The 21249-nt window shown below is 50.9% G+C and overlaps 1 protein-coding gene across 4 annotated transcripts in view; it reads right to left on the reverse strand.

Moving 5' to 3' along the window:
- Positions 1-12675, reverse strand: part of LOC105706210 (complement C3) — a 39329-nt gene extending 26654 nt beyond the window's left edge. For 2 of the 4 annotated variants that reach the window (XM_064381887.1, XM_012436429.3), the window contains exons 1-21: positions 12535-12675; positions 12193-12400; positions 11563-11737; positions 11284-11354; positions 11071-11159; positions 10901-10983; positions 10568-10655; positions 9221-9323; positions 9002-9122; positions 8643-8758; positions 7857-7997; positions 7561-7770; positions 7119-7328; positions 6669-6830; positions 6277-6406; positions 5028-5105; positions 3461-3658; positions 3173-3284; positions 2797-2882; positions 2548-2687; positions 639-845 (exon numbers count right to left, since the gene is read on the reverse strand). In XM_064381887.1, coding sequence (XP_064237957.1) covers positions 639-845; positions 2548-2687; positions 2797-2882; positions 3173-3284; positions 3461-3658; positions 5028-5105; positions 6277-6406; positions 6669-6830; positions 7119-7328; positions 7561-7770; positions 7857-7997; positions 8643-8758; positions 9002-9122; positions 9221-9323; positions 10568-10655; positions 10901-10983; positions 11071-11159; positions 11284-11354; positions 11563-11737; positions 12193-12400; positions 12535-12605 — 2799 coding nt within the window. In that variant the 5' untranslated portion in view covers positions 12606-12675. Of the gene's footprint in view, positions 1-638; positions 846-2547; positions 2688-2796; positions 2886-3172; positions 3285-3460; positions 3659-5027; positions 5106-6276; positions 6407-6668; positions 6831-7118; positions 7329-7560; positions 7771-7856; positions 7998-8642; positions 8759-9001; positions 9123-9220; positions 9324-10567; positions 10656-10900; positions 10984-11070; positions 11160-11283; positions 11355-11562; positions 11738-12192; positions 12401-12534 lie in introns of all 4 variants that reach the window. The other 2 variants (XM_064381886.1, XM_064381888.1) reach the window with 1 other exon arrangement.
- Positions 12676-21249: the final 8574 nt, after the last annotated feature.

Raw genomic sequence — 21249 nt, forward strand, 5'->3', positions numbered from 1 at the left:
TGATAATAACCCTCATCCTGCAAACAAAGAAATGGAGGCTCAGAACAGAGAAGTTAAGTAAGTTGCCCAAGTTCACAAAGCAGAGACAAGATTTGATCCCAGGCCTGACTCCTTTGAAGTGCAGTCTTATGAGTCCCTCACGTCTGTCCACGGACTAAACTTTTTTCTCTTTCTTTTTTTTTTTTTTTTTTTTTTAAGATGGAGCCTCACTCTGTCACCCAGGCTGGAGTGCAGTGGTGCGATCTTGGCTCACTGCATCCTCCACTTCCCAGGTTCAAGTGATTCTCCTGCCTCAGCCTCCCGAGTAGCTGGGACTACAGGTGTGCACCACCACGCCCAGTTAATTTTGTATTTTTAGTAGAGATGGGGTTTCACCATGTTGGCCAGGCTGGTCTCAAACTCCTGACCTCAGATGATCCACCCGCCTCGGTCTCCAAACTACCGAGATTACTGGTGTAAACGACCGTGCTTGGCCGACCGACTGAACTTTCAGATCCGTTCTCTCTCACCTCACTCCCATCTAGGAGCCCTGTTTATCGATCCTGGGCCCACCTGCCCCATCCACGATCACACAGCCTAGACCTGGTGGAAGCGCCTCTGTCTGCACCAGCAGCTAGGGAGCTGAGGGTGACCATTACCCGGACCAAGAGTGTCTTCTTCACGTGGTCCTGGATCCCGTAGCCCACAGCCTTGACCTCCACGTCCACTTTGCCTATCTCCAGAGGGAGAAGCACAAAGGGTACCATCTTGGAGGAGGTGGGCGGCATGACCACCACCTGGCGGGACGGCGCTCCTGGCTTTGACGCACTGCACAGCGGCTCCTTGTGGGGAAACTCCACTCGGACCTAGGGCAGGATGGGCAAAGGGAGGGGGTATTGATGCATGGCGTGGTCTAGGATCCTAGTGTCACAGTCCCCTCCCTGCCCTGAGATGCCCGCGTAGGTGACAGTGAAGCCTAGTGATGGAGACCACAGACCCAGCCTGAGTCAGAGCCCTATCTGCCATTTATGTGCTGTGTGACTCCAGGCAAGCCCTTTAACCTCTCTGTGCTTCAATTTCCTTATCTCTAAACCAAGAACAATAACAGTACCCATCTGATGGGGTTGTTGTGAGGTTTAAATTAATCCCTCCCTCCCTCCCTTCCTTCCTTCCTCTTTCTCTCTCTTTGTCTTGCTGTGTCACCCGGATTGAGGTGGAGTGGCACGAATATGACTCAGTGCAGCCTGGAACACCTGGGCTCAAGCGATCCTCCTGCTTTAGCTTCCTGAGTAGCTGGGACCACAGGTGCATGCCATCAAGCCTGGCTAACTAACCTTCTTAAAATTACTTTTTGTAGAGACAAGGTCTCATTCTGTCACCCAGGCTGGAGTGCAGTGGCGCAATCACAGCTCACTGCAACCTTAACCTCCTGGGCTCAAGCCAGTCTCCTACCTCAGCCTCTCAAGTACCTGAAATACAGGTGTGTGCCAATATGCCTGGCTAAATAAGAGAATACCTTAGATTTTCCAAAACAGCCTCCACTTCACTGACCCATGGGAATAATAAATACACCCAATTTCCTTTTCTAAAACACACTAACAGGCCGGGCATGGTGGCTCCCGCCTGTAATCCTAACACTTTGGGAGGCCAAGGAGGGTGGATTGCCTGAGCTCAGGAGTTTGAGACCACCCTGGGAAACCAGCAAAATTCTGTCTCTGCTCAAAATACTAAAAATTAGCCAGGCATGGTGGCACACATCTGTGACCCCAGCTACTGGGGAGGCTGAGGCACGAGAATCACTTGAACCTGTGAGGTGGAGGTTGCAGTGAGCCAAGATTGTGCCACTGCACTCTAGCCTGGGCGACAGAGTGAGACTCTGCTTCCAAAAATAAAATAAAATGGGCTGGGTGCAGTGGTTCACACCTGTAATCTCTGCACTTTGGGAGGCTGAGGCGGGTGGATCACTTGAGGTCAGGAGTTTGAGATCAGCCTGGCCAACATGGCAAAACCCTGTCTCTACTAAAAATACAAAAATTAGCCAGGTGTGGTGGCGGGCGCCTGTAGTCCCAGCTACTCAGAGGTTGAGGTAGGGGAATTGCTTGAACCCGGGAGACGGAGGTTGCAGTGAACTGAGATCACACCACTGCACTCCAGCCTGGGTAACAGAAAACTCCATCTCAAAAAATAAATAAATAAAATAGGCTGGGCACAGTGGCTCACCCTGTAACCCCAGCACTTTGGGAGGCTGAGGCGGGCAGATCACTTGAGGTCAGGGGTTCGAGACTAGCCTGGTCGACATGGTGAAACCCTGTCTCTACTAAAAATACAAAAATTAACCAGGCATGGTGGTGCATGCCTGTAGTTCCAGCTACTTGGAAAGCTGAGGTAGGAGAATCACTTGAACCCTGGAGGTGGAGGTTGCAGTGAGCTGAGATCACACCACTACATTCCAGCCTGGGCAACAGAGCAAGGCTCCATCTCAATAAACAAACAAAAATAATTTAAGCATAAAATAAAATACACACTAGCAGAGATTTTGGCAGGAAGTTGAGGGCTCAGGGGCTTCACCTTGGCCTGACGATTCCTGAAATTGTGCAACACGGCTTGGATCTGCACCTGCTCATTCCTGATCACGGAGTGGGGCAACTTAAGGTCCACAAAGAAGGATTTCATAACTGTCAGCTCAAAGGGGTCTGAGACACAGAGACCTACAGCCAGGAGAGCACACTGGGTTTAAGCAGAGGCTGGGTTGGGGAGAGGGGCTGGGTAGGGTCTCCATACCCACATTCCCTTAGCACTGGGCTTGCTGGGGATCACCTTGACCAGCCTTGAGGCTGACTGCCACAAACTGCCACGTGGTGATGGAATCCGGCATGTTCACGGAGATGGGGTAGTGGGAGATGCTGCTGGGAGTGAGGGGACGTCACTGGGTTTGTGCTGCATGGACAGAGTCTCTGGGTCGGGGGTCACCATGCAGGGGTTATGGTCACTATTGAGAATCATCAAGTCATCTCATTAGTGACAGCATCACTAGAGGGTCATCATCTTTTTAGGGAACCTGTTAAGATATTTTCCCCATCGTGGGACTGTCCTGAGGCTCAACGTCACTGCTGGGGTCACTGTCCCTGACCAGCATCCACTGATGATTGCAAGGACCTGGGACCAGATTCTGGCATGGGGGCTGATGTCCTACCCCGAGTCACTCTTCGGCAGAGTAAACTTCCTCCAGAGCCAACTCTCGGGGAACAGGGTCCGTACAGGCATGTCATCCTCAAAGAGATCATCCAAGTCCTCCTCTTCATCCGCTGCAGGGAGCAGGTGTGAAGCGGAGTCTGCATGTTTCTTCCGTGTTCCACCAGAATCCTGGTGGGGTCCTCTTCTCCAATCCCCCACGGCCCATATCACCCCTTAGCCTGTCCTGTGTCACTCTATATCCCTCCACGAAACTCCCACCCTGCATCTCCTGCCACGGCCCCCTCACTTGTCCCCAGAAGCAGCTGATCCTCTCGAGCCTCCCGAGTCAGGGTCTCAGACAGATGGCAGCAGTCCAGGAAAGCAGCCACACAGGCTGGACCGTGGCGGACATGCCAGGTTCTCTCCTCACAGGACAGCCCCACCGGGCTCTCCCGGAGCCCAGCCTTACAGCACTTCTGCTCCAGCTCTGTGTTAAACTTGTTCACTGCGGGTTAGAGGGAAAGAGGAGGGGTTGGGCAGGATCTAAGAAGCTGGGACCCAGTCACCTTGATGCTATGCATGCCTTGCCGCTATTTAGCGATAACTCTCTGGCAGATGCTATGTCTAGTGCCTTACCTGTGTTCTTTCTGAAGCCTCATATTGAACTCACATGGTGAGCTTCTGACAAGGAAGCTGAGCCACAGAGAGGTGAGTCCATTTGCCTAAAGTCAAGCCTTCCAAGTGGCTGAGCTGGGACCAGAATCCATACTGCCCATTTTTTTTTTTTTTTTGAGATGAATTCTTGCGGCCAGGCATGGTGGCTCACACCTGTAATCCTAGCACTTTGGGAGACCGAGGTGGGTGGATCACCTGAGGTCAGAAGTTCAAAACCAGCCTGGCGATCATGGTGAAACCCCATTTAAAAAAAAAAAAGAGAGAGAGAGAGATGAAGTCTTGCTCTGTCACCCAGGCTGGAGTGCAGTGGTGCAATCTCGGATCACTACAACCTCTGCCTCTCAGGTTCAAGCGATTCTCATGCCTAAGCTTCCCATGTAGCTGGGATTACAGGTGCCCACCACCACACCCTGCTCATTTTTGTATTTTTAATAGAGACAGCATTTCACCATGTTGGCCAGGCTGGTCTCGAACTCCTGACCTCAAGTGATCCACCTACCTTGGCCTCCCAAAGTGCTGGGTTTACAGGAGTGAGCCACCATGCCAGCCTCAGATTCCATGCCTCTAACACCACCCAGTGCTGCCTCCCATCTTCCCCTGACTCCAGGCTCAAAGCCCCTTCTTCTGGTCCACACTCTAGTCTTCAGGATGGCAGTTTAGATATTGTCCAATGACACTCAAGACCTCTTTCTCCTTTTGTCTACATTCCTTCCTGTACCACAGAGGCTAGACATCTGAAAACTACATTCCCCATACTCCCTTGCTGCTGGGGTTCTGAATGGGATTAGATGCAGTCACTGAGATGCTCTCAAGAGAGATCTGGGAGATAGAAGAGAAGCAGAAACCATTTTTTCCTGCAGCAGTGGTAGCTGATGGGTGGGCTCCAGTCTGTGTGTATTTTTGTAATGGGTATGATTCCATGTTTCATTATCAACCTACCAGCCTTATGAGACATATTGGTAGCAGTTTCTTGGTATTTCATGGATTGCAAGACTGAAGTGGGGTTATCTTGAGTCCCAGCAAGCAGCCTTCCAGCGTCCACCCCAATAGCCCATCTAATGATTTTGTAAGCACCAAACTCCCCCTATTAGATCCCTCTCTGCTAGAAATACCTAGAGTGGTTTGGGTGTCCTGTTCTAAGCCCTGATGGATACAGTAGGTTGGGGAGATGGAGGGAGACATGCAGCTTTGACACTGACCTGCATTCCTCTTTGTCTCCAGCCTCTTCAGGGAGCGGTGATGGCGGCTGGGAGGAAGGTCCTGGGGGCAGGGCCAGTCTGGGGATCAGAGGGAATGATGATAGAACAATTGCCAAGATCATTATCAACGTTCTTGATTATGTTTATTGGGTGTTTGACGTATGTCCAGTGCTTTATATATATCACTTAATTTCATCTGATAGCCTCCTATATTCAAGACTTGTCGCTTAAAAGCTGGGAGATTTTCAGCAAGTCACTTAACCTCTCTGGGTGCTAATTTCCCCAGTGACATAAAATGGGCATAATCATAGTTCTATCAATGAGATCATGCATATACAAGTACTTAGCACTGAGTCTGGCATGTAATGAATAAGAACTGTTATTAATATTACTATTTATAGCTGAGAGAAGATACTCTTAGTTGTCTCCAAATCCATTACCATCCCTCATCTGTGTCAACTAAGCCTCCATCTTGTATAGATCACTCAGAAAAAGACTACATTTCCCAGCCTCTCTTGCACTTAGGTGGGGCCACGTGACTGAATTCTGTCCAGTGAGATGTGGTAAGTGTCCTCCCCTTCCCACTTCCCTTCACCCTGCTGCTTGGCATGGGTGGACTCCTATAAGGAGTCCGAGGGGCCGGGCGCGGTGGCTCACGCCTGTAATCCCAGCACTTTGGGAGGCCGAGGTGGGTGGATCACGAGGTCAAGAGATCGAGACCATCCTGGTCAACATGGTGAAACCCCATCTCTACTAAAAATACAAAAAATTAGTTGGGCATGGTGGTGCGTGCCTGTAATCCCAGCTACTCTGGAGGCTGAGGCAGGAGAATTGCCTGAACCCAGGAGGCAGAGGTTGTGGTGAGCCGAGATTGCACCATTGCACTCCAGCCTGGGTAACAAGAGTGAAACTCCGTCTCAAAAAAAAAAAAAAAAAAAAAAAAGGCATCCAAGTCCCAGGATGACCTCTCTAGTGTTACTGAATGAGAAATAAACTACCTGTTTAACCTACTGTTAGTTTGTATCTTTGATACACATGGCTAACCCTGTCTTAACCAACACACTGTGAGTTAATTCTATTATTATCTCTATTTTATGGACAAAGAAATCAAGACTCGGAGAGAAATGTGACTGGCCCATGGTAAGTGACAGGATCTGGATTACAGCCCATATCTGTTTGACACTAAACGCCACTAGGCAGCAGTACCCCCATTCCTGCCCTCCTCCTGTCCACCCCTCCAAGCCTGTACCTGAGCTTGCCAGGCTATCCATTCCTGTGCTGATTTTCAGGTCCAGTCCAGCATCCTTGAACACAGCAAATCTGTCTTTCCCACTTCCTGCTGTGCAGCCAATGTCATGTTCTTCCACCACGTCCCAGACCTAGAGAACAAGAGAGGAACCTGGATGTGAGGTGTCTATGACTCCGCCATGAAAGGAGCAGTGGTGTACTGGAATTGCGGGCTTAAATAATAATTCTCATACCATCTCCCATTTTTTGAGCTCTTATCACCTTTCGGTCATTAGACTTTGCACCATCTCCTTGAATCCTTACATTGACGCTGTCCTCTTTATGGCTGAAGAAGCTGAGGCTGCAGCTAGAATATCCTGGCAATATCTTGGCCCAAAGACCACATGCTCTTACCTTCTTCTGAGTGAGCTTGTGTTTGCTGTTCAAGGCATAGACAGCCTTGTCCACAGCCACCAGCCCCACTGTGGCTTCTGCATCACCTGTCACCTTCAGTTCCACTAGGCTGTTGGGCTCCAAAGGCTGGAATAATCCATCATTCTTCAAGCCAACTTTCAGCTGAACCAAGAAAAAGAGAGATGTCAGGAAAAGGTAATCATAGACCATACAAGTCCACTTTCCAGTTTATGTCCCCTGCTGCTCTGATGGAGCGTCTGGGAACGCCACTAGGCTAATCCCAAATCTATATTTACTTACCAGCATCATCGCCATAGTTCGTGTTGAGCTCTTAAGGCCAGATATTCTCCCTCTCTCCCCTGGCTTCCAGTTTGGGAACGCCTAAACTCGTACAGACCCTTTCTGGGGCTTTATGATGCTGATGCACAAACTATAAGGACTTTGTCTTACCGTCCCCATGCATCTGTCATTCACATCGATCCATATGGAATCAGCCACCAGCTCAGGGTTCTGGCTTACTCCTCTGGGAAGTAAATAAAAGGCCAGAATGCGGAAGGAGGGCAGCATCTCTGAAGTCACATCAATAATGGCTGACGTGTAGACACTCCCCTGGGCTTTTAGCTGATGTTTAGCACTTACGATCTGGCCCTTACTCAGGACCTTGGAGACAAGGTTAGACCAAGGATGAGAAGGGTCAGGCAGCTTCAGTCTCTCCCTGAAGCTGTCCCAGCCCACAGTGGAGGCCACAGTCTCTTTGCTTCAGCCTCTTGATCTGAGCCCACTCAAGATTTTCCCATCTTTACATGTTTTTTCATAGTTTCTCCAACCCAGCAAGTCAAGGTTTCTCCAAGGAAAGAATTCCTTGACTCAGATCCTGGCCCTAGTCCCTCACCAGGATGGTGAAGTGAGTAATCCTGTTCTTGGTTTCAGGGTTCTGATGCCTTGTGTTGAGACTCAGCTGGATGCTGCCGCCAACCTCTGTGTCCAGTGTCTTGACTTCGATGTGTAGGAAGTTCCCTGACGAATCCTGAGTCAAGTAAGGCCAAGCTGTCATCCTGGCTGAAGCCTGCTCTTCTGGCCGAAGAGATTCTTCAGTTTTCACCTGGGGAAGGTGATGTGCGAGTAAACCCCAACCCTTCCGACTCACACAGCTGCAACCCCACCCTCCTTGCCTTGTCAAGCTGGTACCTGGACGGGGAGCTTGTCCAGATTCACACCTGTGTTGATGGTCAGAGTGGCCAAACCCTCAGTCGAGGTGTACACTTTCTGGTTTTGGGAGTGGACGAGGACTCTGGAAGCCGGGGATCCATCAGGATTTGAGACGGAGACCTGGGGTGGAATCTGGGGTGAGGTGAAGAAAAAGCCTGGGGTGGCCTGGTGTGAGAGGTGAGACTGGAATGTGATCTGAGTAGGATCGCTTTGTACAACTACGACACCAGGAGCACCATTCATATTCGAGTTTTTATGAATGGCGCCCCCTAGAGCTTTGCGGTGTACAACCACGTGGGTACCCTGGGTGTTTGGGAGCCGATGGTGAGTGGAAAGACAGAGTGGAGAGGGAAGGAGGGCACGCGGAGAGCCTGCAGGAAACGTGGAATAGGACTGATGCCGAAGGATGTTCCTGGCTTTCCTAATGCCCATTCAAATTAACATATGTGAAGAGAACATGCTTTACTGTGCAAATGCAGCCTCTAAATAAACCCTCAAACACCACCTTCCAGCCTGATCGCGGCCTCTAATAGAGGTGATGGAGGTAATTTCTCCATAGAGAAATTCTGGAGCCATCACTGTGCTTTGGGGGTACCTGGGTTAAGGCTCGGGGGGGCTCTGGGATTAGTCTGGGGAATGTGATGAATTCAACTTTCGGATGAGTTGGATGCAGGTGAGTCCAGCGTGGGTTTTTGTCTCCTTGTGGGAGGTCTGTTTTGGGGAGGGAGCCCTGAGTCCCTGGTTGTAGTGAGTCCAGACTCTGACCCGAAAGTGGAAGGGCATTCCTGGCTTGAAATACTGGGGTGTCCTGGTGAACTTGATGTTGTATGGGCTCTGGACGATCTTCACCCCTGAGGTCTCAGCTTGCACCATCTCACCCCCTGTAGAGACAAGGGGACCGTAGAGTTCGTGAGGGGGTTCAATTTCCTGAGTGAGTGGCAGGATTAGTATGGGAGCCCCAACTTGGTGAAGGCAGAGAAAGACAATAATGCCATTTCAGCTCCTTCCACCCCTTCTGGTGTTTTCCCATTTCTCTAATGGCCCAAGGCCACGTGGGTTGAGTGTCTGCCTTGGGCAAGAACACATGTCCTGTCCTCAGTCAGGGGCCTAGGCGAGGGTGGCACCTGAGGAGAACACGGTGACATTGACAAAGATTGAGCCTCCAATGAAGTCCTTTTCTGGGCCTTGGAATGTGGCCATCAGCATGTCCTTCTGGAGAGAGATGTGGCCCAGGCCTTCAGAGATCTGTTTGTAGGATAAGAGAGAGGAAGAGATATGGTTCCTTGGGGAGTGATAGAGGGTGGAGTGGACTGGAGGTCGGGGAGGGGCCGGGATTCAGTCACCTCCACCCTCTGCAGGGAGCTTTGGATAAGGATCCGGCGGGAATCCAACTTCACCCCGAAGATGACCAGAGCATGTCCATCCACCGGCTTGTTAAATATATACCTGGAGGGGATGAAGGATCATTCCACTGTCTCTGAAGCACCCACACACCTCATGTTGCTTCGGAGATGGCTGTGCACAATTGGGAGGGGCAGAGGTGGCCCCTGGAAACCTAGATGGTTTCACTGATGACACACACAACTCTAGGAGCTGAAAAACATATCCCATAATGCCTTGATGGGTTGCAGATGTGGTCTGTGCAATCTCCCAAGATGGTAGAGGTGGACTTAAGACTATATAAAGCCACAAGAAGTCTGGGCAACCTATGAAGTGGCCCGTGCAGCCTCACCAGGGAAACCAGGTGGCCTACGTGGCATGTCAGAGCTGCAGGAATGATTTGTGGACGTTATATGTAATGTCCAGAAATGGCAGACATAGCCTGTACAACCTCTGGTGGACAGCATTGCCTGAACAACCTCACAGAGCGACGCAGATGGTCTGCAAAACACAAGGTAGCAATTGTGTCCTTTGCCATCTCGTAGAGCTGCAGAGACGGTCTGGACAATCTCACGATGGCAAAGGTAGCCTGTACCACCTCGTGGACTTTCAGAGGTGGTCTAAACTGTGAAGTGGCAGGTGAGATGAGACTCAGTATAACTCCATCGGGTAGGCAAGAAGACTTGAAGAAATACGACCTCACAGGTGGCAGACAGGACGACATAGGTGGCCCAGAATATCTCATGGGTGGGGGAAGAGTACGTGTTGCTGCTTCTCTCTCTCTTTTCTTTTTCTTTTTCTTTCTTTTTTTTTTTTTTTTTGAGACAGAGTTTCGCTCTTGTTACCCAGGCTGGAGTGCAATGGCGCGATCTCAGCTCACCTCAACCTCCGCCTCCTGGGTTCAGGCAATTCTCCTGTCTCAGTCTCCTGAGTAGCTGGGATTACAGGCACGCGCCACCGTGCCCAGCTAATTTTTTGTATTTTTAGTAGAGACGGGGTTTCACCATGTTAACCAGGATGGTCTCGATCTCTTGACCTCGTGATCCACCCACCTCGGCCTCCCAAAGTGCTGAGATTACAGGCATGAGCCACCGTGCCCGGCTGCTGATTTTTGTATTTTTTTTGTAGAGAATAAATTTTACCATGTTGTCCGGGCTGGTCTTGAACTCCTGGCCTCAAGTGATCCTCCTGCCTAGATCCCCCAAAGCTCTTGGGTTACAGGTATGAGCTACCACACCTGGCACTTGTTTCTGTATACTCGATTTTTGCATCCCTGGTCCTCTGGCAGGGCTGGGAGGAAGGGGGCTCACCGAGCCTGGATATCAATGCCTAGAGCCTCATCGTTGAGGTAGAAGAAAGTCCTGTTTGGGATCAGCTGGACCTCAAAAGACGGGAGGACTAGGTGGAAAAAAAAAAAAAAAAAATGGGCACCCGCAGTATTGCACCCGCTCCCTCATCCCCTCCCAGTCCTGCTCCTTCCTCGGTGGCTCTGCCAACCCCCAAGGTCTGGAACACCAGCACCCAGTGCTCAGCACCCAGCTCAGGCCCTGGTTCACAGCAGAGGCTCCCCCGAAACCTCCCTTCCATTCCCAGTCCCGTCCCTGGCGTGTTCATCTTGCCCACACCACCCACACCCTTCTCACCATATTCCTTCACATCAAAGGCAGCCTTGAACCTCTGCTTGGGTGCACATTGGTAGTGGGCTTCCATGGTCCAGGTCCCCAAACTGAGGCACAGAAAATTAAGAGAGATGGAGACAGAGAATGATAGCTTCCCTTGACACCCCTCGGGCTCCCAGACCTGACAAGGGCACCTGACAAGCTCTGGGAGGTGAAAGGAGCTGGAAAAGAAGCTGTCCTTGGCCAACACACTCTGGCTAGTCACAGTGATTCCATTCGGGTTCTGTGGAGACAGGGGCTGGCGCTGGTGACTGCCCTCTGGGACGACCCTGGGGGCTCATGCCCCCAGGACTTCAGCACACCGTGTAACCCACGTCCCGGATTCACCCCCCATCGGGAAGGGCCACCTTGATGTCCAGAGTGAATATCCTGGTCACGGGGTCCATCTTGTGGTTCACAGTGAACACTCGGTACTGAACTGGGGGAGAAGGAGGACTCTGGGTATTGGGTAGGGGAAGGGAGAGGGAGAGAGAGAGTTTGGATCTTGGGCTGTGGGGGGACCATTTATGCAGAGAGAAATCTTGGGAGGTGGAGAAGGTTTTAGGGGACGGGAGTATCTCAGACATTGGGAGAGACTAGGGATGAGAGCCAGTGACTGCCCCAGGCCAAGGGCCTCAGGGCTGTACCCAAGTGCTCAGGGGTGTAGATGGTCCTGTCCGTCTGGATGAAGATGTAGCCAGCATGAGGAGCCACCAGCACCACCTTCTCCATGAATGAGGAGACTGAAGTGGGTGCCCAAGTTGTCCGGATGATGACATATTGCTGCCCCGGTTGTGGGGGGTATACCAGGCTCTCAGGAACCTGAGAGAGAGAGAGAGATACCCATACTCCTCAGGCTCTGCTGGGGTCTCCCTGGCTGGCGGTAAAGCCCTGGGACAGATCCTGGAAGGAGCAATTGACCGAAGGTCTTCTGGCTCTGTCTTTGGGAGCTGTGTCGCCACGTGCAGTTGTGCAGGTCGCTCACTATACAAGAGCACCCAGCCAAGGGAAGTATGGAATCCAGCCCATGCTCAGCTTCCCAAGCTACCGACAGAAAGCCCCTTTTATAATTCATGCAGAGGCATCGAACGGACTAATGGAGGGTTCTCAGAGCCCAGGCTTAAGGACATTCGACTTCTAAACGGACAGGGTGTGAGAGGAGCGGTAAGTACTGTGGGGCCTGCGTCTACTCTCCAGACCCAGAGCCTGCCCCTTTCTGCCTTTATTGCTGACCCAGAGCCTCCCTTTGTGGTCACCCATCCCAGCCTGTCACATACCGTCACAGGTGCCTGGCCCATAAAGTTGTTTCCTGGCGAGAGAATGAGCTGGCTCCTTGCCAACACCGTCTTCTTCCTGGGGAAGTCCCACACTGTGAGGTTCACATCGAGGGTCCCTGTGAGGGGCTGCCTGGAGTCCGAATGGGCCTGAATGTGGATGTTCTCCGGGCTGCCGACCCTCAGGACTCGGGGGGTCACCAGGATGTACCTGCCGGTAGATAAACACAGTGGCAGTAAGGGACTTGAGTAGGGAAAGTGACACGGAACAGGAGTTACAAGCTGGAATCACAGACATCGGATGTGCAGGAAGCCGGCTGAGCCCCCTCCATTCCCCAGACTCACAGAGGCTCAGCTTGGGTAAGGGGGCTTCCCAAGAGAAGCAGAATCCACCCCAGGGGCCAGGGCACGTCCATGGTAGCTGGCAGGGTGATGGGTGGCTACAGGCTGCAGATGTCTGTCCTCTCGTCTGCCCCGGCCCTGGCCTGTTTGCCTTGGCTTGTCGTGGCTGAGTTAATATCTAAACAAGTATGGGGCGAGAATTCCTGTAAATCCAGTGAGGTGGAGTCGTGGGTGCTCGTCACTTCCCAGCCAAGCCTCCAAAAGAGGCTTGGGTCAGAATCATTGAGAAGTACCCCAGTCCGTTCCTCAGGGGCCAGAGTGGCAGGAGACTTGCCTGCCCCATGAACCATGAGGGTCTAATCCTTTTTTTTTTTTTTTTTTTGAGATGGAGTCTGGCTCTGTCATCCAGGCTGGAATGCAATGGCGCAATCTCAGCTCACTGCAACCTCTGTCTCCTGGGTTCAAGTGAGTCTCATGCCTCAGCCTCTCAAGTAGCTGAGATTACATGCGTATGACAGCACACCTGACTAATTTTTGTATTTTTAATAGAGACGGGCTTTCACCATGTTGGCCGGGCTGGTCTTGAACTCCTGACCTCAAGTGATCCGCCCGCCTCGGCCTCCTAAAATTCTGGGATTACAGGCGTGAGCCACCATGCCTGGCCATGAAGGTCTTATCCTAAAGCCCTCCCCTCACCCAGCAAGGAACTTTGCACGCCCAGGACACAACGCAGGGTTTGGTTGCGATTGGCTGACAGGAGGAGGGGCAAACATCTTTCTACCCTAGCCTGGATGGATTTTCCCTACCTTTGCCCTTGTGAAATTGGCAAAACAGGACAGCTGCCCAAATTGGGGCACTGCTGGCATTTTTTCCCTATTTCCCAATTCCAGGTGTGAGCAGCCATGTGGCATTTGACCATCTGGCCTCAGGACACACCATAACGGAACCTCCTGAGAAATCCGCAGGTCAAAGTCCTCTTCCCGGGGTTCAAGCCCTTGCACCACATGGATTTCTCCATCCTTGCAGGAGGCAGTTCTGCTTCGTGAATTGTGACCATTGTCTGTTGTTTCCTAAGTCATGCCAGAGTCTCTGGGTTCCTTTTCCAGAAGGCAAATTATACATATTAAACCAGGGAAGAAAACACATCATGCTTGAAGCATTCCTGGAAAAAGGCTTTCTCTGTCCTCGAATAATTCTCACTGTTTAGTGGGCTTATTAAATACAATGTTGAGACGGCTTCGTGGTGTCTGCCTCTAAGAGGCAGCTGGGCTTGATGACGAGTCTGTTTGACTCTACCCCCTATAGTGATGTCAATTCAGCAGCTTGGGAAATTTTGCCTATTGAAGGATTCCTGATCCCCCTACTAAATGATAATATACTTTTTTTTTTTTTTTTTTTAGATAGAGTCTCGCTCTGTTGCCCAGGCTGGAGTGCAGTGGTGCAATCTTGGCTCACTGCACTCTCCACCTCCCAGGTTCAAGCAATTCTCCTGCCTCAGCCTGCTGAGTAGCTGGGATTACAGGTATGCGCCACCACGCCCAGCTAATTTTTGTATTTTTAGTAGAGACAGGATTTCACCATGTTGGTCAGGCTGGTCTCAAATTCCTGACCTCATGATCCACCCACCTTGGCTTCCCAAAGTGCTGGGATTACGGGTGTGAGCCACTGTGCCCAGCCACCTTTTTTTTTTTTGAGACATCTCACTCTGTTGCCCAGGTTGGAGTGCAGGGGTGCACTCTCGGTTCACTGCAACATTCGCCCCTCAGGTTCAAGCCATTCTCCCGCCTCAGCCTCCTGAGTAATTAGGATTACAGGTGTGCATCATCCACACCCAGCTAATTTTTGAATTTTTAGTAGAGGCGGGATTTCGCCATGTTGGCCAGGCTGGTCTTGAACTCCAGACCTCAAGTGATCCACCCACTTCAGCCTGCCAAAGTGCTGGGATTACAGGCGTGAGCCACTGTGTCCAGCAGATAATATACATTTATCCAGCAAAGATTCATTAAGCGTTTACTATGAGCCTGGCCCCTGCTTAGCATGCTGGGGACACAGCAGTGAGCATGACAGACAAAATCCCTGCCTGTGTGGAGTGGACATTTACTGCACACTTACTTACCAAGGGCCTGAGGTGCATTTTCTCCTGAAATCTCAGAGTCTCGCATTAATTGGGCCTTAATGTGTGCCCATTTTCTAGATCCTGCCTTTGTAGAGAGCTGAAACCAAGGGTGTCAGAAGCAAAGAGAGGAGTGGGATCTAGTCATTTATTCCCTGGGCATTTGTTTCCAGACACTGTTCAATGTGCTCTTTGTCCCCTCATAGAAGGTTTGCAGCTGGGCCAGGAGTGGCGGCTCATGCCTGTAATCCCAGCACTTCAGGAAGCTGAGGTAGAAGGACTGCTTGAGGCCAGGAGTTTGAGACCAGCCTGGGCAACATAGTGAGACTCTGTCCCTACAAAAAAAAAAAAAAAAAAAAAAAAGCCAGGTGTGGTAGTGTACACCTGTAGTCCCAGCTACTCAGGACGCTGAGGTGGGAGGATTGCTTGAACCCAGGAGGCTGAGGATGCAGTGAGCAGTGATTGCAACTCTGCACTCCAGCCTGGGCAACACTACCTCAAAAGAAGGAGGAGGAGGGGGAGGGGGGAAAGAGGAGGAGGAGAAGGAGGGGGGAGGGGGAGGAGGGGAGGGGAGGAGGGGGGAAGGGAAGGGGAGGAGGAGGGGAGGGGGAGGAGGGGGAGGAGGGGACTAGGGAGAGGAGGGGGAGGAGGGGGAGGAGGGGAGGGGGAGGAGGGGAGGAGGGGGAGGAGGGGGAGGAGGCGAAGAAGGGGAAGAAGGGGGAGGAGGAGCTGCCTTCCAGCCATGCTGAAGTAATTAGCACACATTTTACAGATAAGGAGACTGAGGCCCCAGGAGGCTAAGCAATTTGTCCCATGTCAGGCAGCTGGGGAGCAGTGAGGCTTCAGCTAATGCTCTTAAGTTGATGTTTTAGGGAGCAAAGACTGAATAGAATCAAATTTAAGTCTGGCTCAGATAAGCAGGTGACACTTAATTTGGAAGGTTCTAGAACATTAGTGTCTATTTACTGTCCCAGGGTTTCAGGGAATCTCCATTGGTTCTGTTCTTTTTTTTTTTTTTTTTGACGGGGTCTCATTCTGTCGCCAGGCTGGAGTACAATGGCGTGATCTCGGCTCCCTGCAACCTCCACCTCCCGGGTTCAAGTGATTCTCCTGCCTCAGCCTCCCCAGTAGCTGGGATTACAGGCGCCTGCCACCACACTCACCTAATTTTTGTACTTTTAGTAGAGACGGGGTTTCACCGTGTTGGCCAGGACGTTCTCAATCTCTTGACCTCGTGATCTGCCCGCCTCGGCCTCCCAAAGTGCTGGAATTACAGGCGTGAGCCACTGTGTCTGGTCTTGTTTTTGTTTTTTAAAATGGAGTCTCGCTCTGTCACCCAGGCTGGAGTGCAGTAGCACAATCTTGGCTCTCTGCAATCTCTGCCTCCCAGGTTCAAGCGATTCTCCTGCCTCAGCCTCATGAGTAGCTGAGATTAAAGATGCCCACCACCACACCCGGCTAATTTTTGTATTTTTAGTAGAGATGGGGTTTCACCATATTGGCCAGGGTGCTCTCAAACTCCTGACCTCAGGTAATCCGCCCAGCTCGGCCTCCCAAAGTACCTGGATTACAGGCGTGAGCCACCGCGCCGGGCCTTCAGTGGTTCTGTTTAAGCTCTGCCTGGGCTAAGAGTTCCCCTTCAGCAGGTGTTCACATTCCCCCTCTGTTGGGGGCAGGGATTGCAGGTGTCTGGGACAGGCAATTGTCCAAAGGCAAGGGGCGTCAGCTGGCTCTCTCCACAGGCCCTTTCTTTTCCTCCAGTCTGGGCCCTGTCTCCCAGTACCAGTGTCTCTATCTACACCATGAGAATTTCCAGGTAGAACAATCTGAGCCATTAAAACAATTTTTTTTAGTTTTTGTTTTTAGAGACAGAGTCTCCCTCTGTCTCCCAGGCTGGAGTGCAGTAGCGCAGTCATAGCTCACTGCAGTCTGGACTTCCTGGGCTCGAGTCATCCTCCCACCTCAGCCTCCTAAGTTGCTTGGACTACAGGCGGGCACCACCATGCCCAGCTAATTTTTTTGTATTTTTTATAGAGACAGGGTCTCTCTATGTTGCCTAGTCTGGTCTTAAACTCCTGAGCTCAAGTCATCCTCCAGCCTTGGCCTCCCAAAGCCCTGGATGACAGGCGTAAGCCACCATGCTCGGCCTAGAGCGTGTATTTTCACTGTAGCCACATTTATATGGACTGTCGCTTTCAATCCTCTCAGCAATCTAATGAATTAAGGATCACCATTGGCCTGTTTTACAGATGAAAAAACTCTTCAGGCTTAGTGGTTGACACCTGGAATTCCAGTGCTTTGGGAGGCAGAGCCGGGAGGATTGCTTGAGACCAGGAGTTCAAGACCAGCCTGGGCAAAATAGCCGACCCTACTCTACATTTTTTTTTTTTAATTAGCTGGGTATAATGGTGTTTGCCTGTAATCCCAACTACTTAGGAGGCTGAGGTGGGAGGATCGCTTGAGCACAGGAGTCAAGGCTGCCGTGAACAGTAATCCGGCCACTGCAGTCTGGCTTGGGTGACAGAGTGAGACCCTGTCCCCAACGTTAAAAAAAAAATAAAGAAAAAGACAGAAAAAGAAAAAAAAACACGGAGGCAACCGGGGGTGGTGGCTCACTCTTGTAATCCCAGCATTTGGGGAGGCCACAGTGGGAGGATTGCTTGAGCTCAGGGGTTTGAGACCAGCCTGGGCAACACAGCAAGGCCCCATCTCTATAATAAATAGATAGAGAAAGAGAAAGAAAGAGAAGAAAGAGGAGAAAGAAAGAAGAAAAAAGAAAGAAAAAGAAAAACAGCGGCACTATAAAGGTGAAGAATCCTGTCCCAAATTGCACAGCTGAGAAGCGTGGCACAGGGAGGTTGAGTGTCTTGCCCAGAGTCACACAGCAAGTTTAGTGATGGAAGCTGAGTTCGTGAACCCGGATGGTAAAGGAACCCCAGAAATGTAGGGGGTGGACCTAGCTCCACCCAGCTCCTCCCGAGCTGCAGACAGTGGCCTGGGACAGACCGGCGGCTCCTGCTCAAGTCCACGTGGCCTCTCGCACTTGGACACCAGAGGGCGCCAGCGAGCCTCCGGCCAGGCGGACAGCTGCTCCCGGCCCCTCCCGCAGGAATGCCGGTGCTGGAGGGAGGGGACCTTGGCCGCCCGCCCGGAGCAGCTGCGCCTGCCGCTCAGATTCCGTCCGCCTTCCCCTCCCTGGGACCCGGAGTTTGCACGGAGGAGGCGCGGGCGGGAGGGGCGGCCTTGCAGGGATGTGTCCTTGCAGAGATGCAGCCTCTGGTTTTACTCCCTCCTCCAGGGCTTTGAGCTCAGAACTTCCCTGGAAAGGCCGGGCAGGACCCAGGAGACCAAGGAATAAGGCTACCATCAACTTAACTATTAAGGGCTCTAATTTATTAGACACCGACTACGTTCCCAGCACTTAGTAGGACTTTGTCCCTGGCAAGCTCCATTTCACAGATGAAGAAACTGAGGGTCAGAGAAGTACCCTGTCTTGTCCAGTAGGAGGTGTCAGGAGCTTCTCAGTGTGGACTCTACTGCCAGGATGTGCCAGCTTGGTCACTTCCAGTCCCCAGCCCAGGCTCCTTGAGTCATTTTTTCACTCCCACAGTGCTGATAATGTGGGTAGAGCAAAGAGACAACAAACAGTCCCCTGCCCGTGGAGCTGACATTCTAGTGGGTGGCGCCGGTAAGAAACAAGCATAGCATAGTAGTATATGCTTGCCAGGCGTGGTGGCTCATGTCTGTAATCCCAGCACTTTGGGAGGCCGAGGTGGGAGGGTCGCTTGAACCCAGGAGTTCAAGAGCAGCCTGCTCAATAAAGCAAGGCCCTTGTTTATATATATATATGTATAAGAAAGAGAAGGAAGGAAAAAGAAAAGAAAAAGAAGGGAAGGAAGGAAGGAAGGGGGGAAGGAAAGAAAAGAGAGCGAACCATGTCAGATGATGGGAAATAAAACAGATAAGAGAATAAAGGGACAGCGTGCTATCTTACGGTGATCCTGGAGGGCTTCATGGAGGAGGTGATATCTGAGCAAATGAAGGAAGTGAAGGAGGGAGCCTTGTGGATATTTGGGGAAAACATTCTATGCAGAGGAAACAGCAAGGGCAAAGGCCTTGAGGTTGGAGTGTTTAAGAAACAGCAAGGAGGCCAGGCATGGCGGCTCACGCCTGTAATACAAGCGCTTTAGGAGGCCGAGGCTGGAGGATCACTCGAGTCCAGGAGTTTGAGGTTGCAGTGAACTATGATTGTGCCACTGCACACCAGCCTGGGTGACAGAGAGAGACCCTGTCTCTAAAAAAGAGGGAAAGACAGACAGACGAAATGGCACAGCAAAGAGGTCAGTGTTGCTGGAATGAGTGGGGGATGGGGAAAAAGTAGGAGATCATTTGAGACAAATATTCAGTGGTCAGATGATGTAGTTTTGATCTGAGTCTAAATAAGAAGGGAAGCATGCCAGGCATGGCGGCTCACACTTGAAATCCCAGCACTTCGGGAGACCAAGGCGGAAGGATTGCTTGAGACCAAGAGTTCAATACCAGCCTGGGCAACATAGTGAGATCCCCCTCTCTACAAAAAGTTTTTTAAAAGTTAGCTAGGCGTGGTGGCATGCACCTGTGGTTCCAGCTACTCAGGAGGCTGAGGTGGGAAGGTCTTCTGAGCCTAGGCTGCACCACTACACTCCAATCTGATGACAGAGCAAGACCCTGTTTCAAAAAAAAAAAAAAAGTCTAAATAAGGGGAGAAGCCACTGGGGAGTTTTGAAAAGAGGATTGACATTATCTTTGTACTTTTTGGTTTTGATTTTTTGTGTGTGTGTGTGTTTGTTTTTGTTTTTTTGAGAAGGACCCTCGCTCTGCCTCCAGGCCGGAGTGCAGTGGTGCTATCTAGGCTCACTATAACCTCTGCCTCCTGGATTCAAGGGATTCTCCCGCCTCAGCCTCTCAAGTAGCTGGGACTACAAGTGCGTGCCACCACACCCAGCTAATTTTTGTATTTTTAGTAGAGACGAGTTTCATCATGTTGGCCAGGATGGTCTTGATCTCTTGACCTCATGTTCTGCCCGCCTCGGCCTCCCAAAGTGCTGGGATTATAGGCGTGAGCCACTGTGCCCGGCCATCTTTGTGTTTTAACAGAATCAGTCTGGGTATGTCCTTTATTTATTTATTTATTTATTTGAGACAGGGTCTGTCCCTCTCAGCAGGCTGAAGTGCAGTGGTGCGGTCATAGTTCACTGCAGCCTCCAACTCCTGGATGCAAGGGATCCTCCCACCTCAACCTCCTGAGTAGCTGAGACTGCAGGGGTGTGCGACCACACCGGGCTACTTTTGAAATGATTTGTAGAGAAGGGGTTTTGCTATGCTGCCCAGGCTGGTCTCAAAATCCTGGCGTCAGTGTTGGGATTACGTGTGTGAACCACTGTGCTATCAGTATGTCCTTTGTTACTGGGTCTTGAAATTTAAAAGTATAATAATAATAATAGTAATTCCACAACATAAGAGTAAGGCTGGGAGGCTGAGGCAGGAGAATCGTTTAAACCTGGGAGGCAGAGGTTGCAGTGAGCTGAGATTGCGCCATTGCACTCCAGCCTGGGTGACAGAACAAGACTCTGGCTAGGAAAATTTTCCAAATTAAATAAATAAATAGAATAAGTCCAAACATTTTTTTTTTTTTGAGATGGAGTTTCGCTTTGTTGCCCAGGCTGGAGTGCACTGGTGTGATCTCGGCTCACTGCAACCTCCGCCTCCCCAAGCAATTCTCCTGCCTCAGCCTCCTGCGTAGCTGGGATTATAGGCATGCACCACCACGCTTGGCTAATTTTTGTATTTTAGTAGAGATGGAGTTTCACCATGTTGGTCAGGCTGGTCTTGAACTCCTGACCTAGTGATTCACCCGCCTCAGCCTCCCAAAGTGCTGGTATTACAGGAGTGAGCCAGTGGGCCCAGCCAGGCCAAACATAACAGATAAGTTAAAAAAAAAATAGCAAACTGGGAATGAAAGATCTGCACTTCATATCACAGATTCCTTAATTTCCTCAATATATAAAGTTTCTAGAAATTAATAATAAAAGCATCAACAATCCAATGGAAAATAAATTGGGCAAAGGTGTGATCAGAATGTTCACCAAAAATGTAACACAAGCCAGGCACGGTGGGTCACGCCTGTAATCCCAGCACTCTGGAAGGCCGAGATGGGTGGATCATGAGGTCAGGAGTTCGAGACCAGTCTGGCCAACATAGTGAAACCCCGTCTCTACTAAAAGTACAAAAAATCAGCTGGATGTAGTGGTGTGTGCCTGTAATCCCAGCTACTCAGGAGGCTGAGACAGGAGAATCGTGTGAACCTGGGAGGTGGAGGCTGCAGTGAGCCAAGATCACACCATTGCACTCCAGCCCAGGCAACGGTGAGAGACTCTGTCTCAAAAAAAAAAAGAAAAAGAAAATAAATACAAAAGGTTCTTTAACATTTGAAAAGATATTCAGCTTCTCTCACAAGAGAAATGCAATTTACAACCACACCGAGATACCAATTTTTATCTATTAGATTTGCATGGACTCAGAAGACAGATGATGCGCCGTGAGCCAAAGCTGCCGCCACGCAGGGA

This window comes from Aotus nancymaae, unplaced genomic scaffold, assembly GCF_030222135.1.
Source record: "Aotus nancymaae isolate 86718 unplaced genomic scaffold, 86718_ANA_hifiasm-v0.15.2.pri h1tg000028l, whole genome shotgun sequence".
In the NCBI taxonomy this organism is placed as follows: Eukaryota; Metazoa; Chordata; class Mammalia; order Primates; family Aotidae; genus Aotus; species Aotus nancymaae.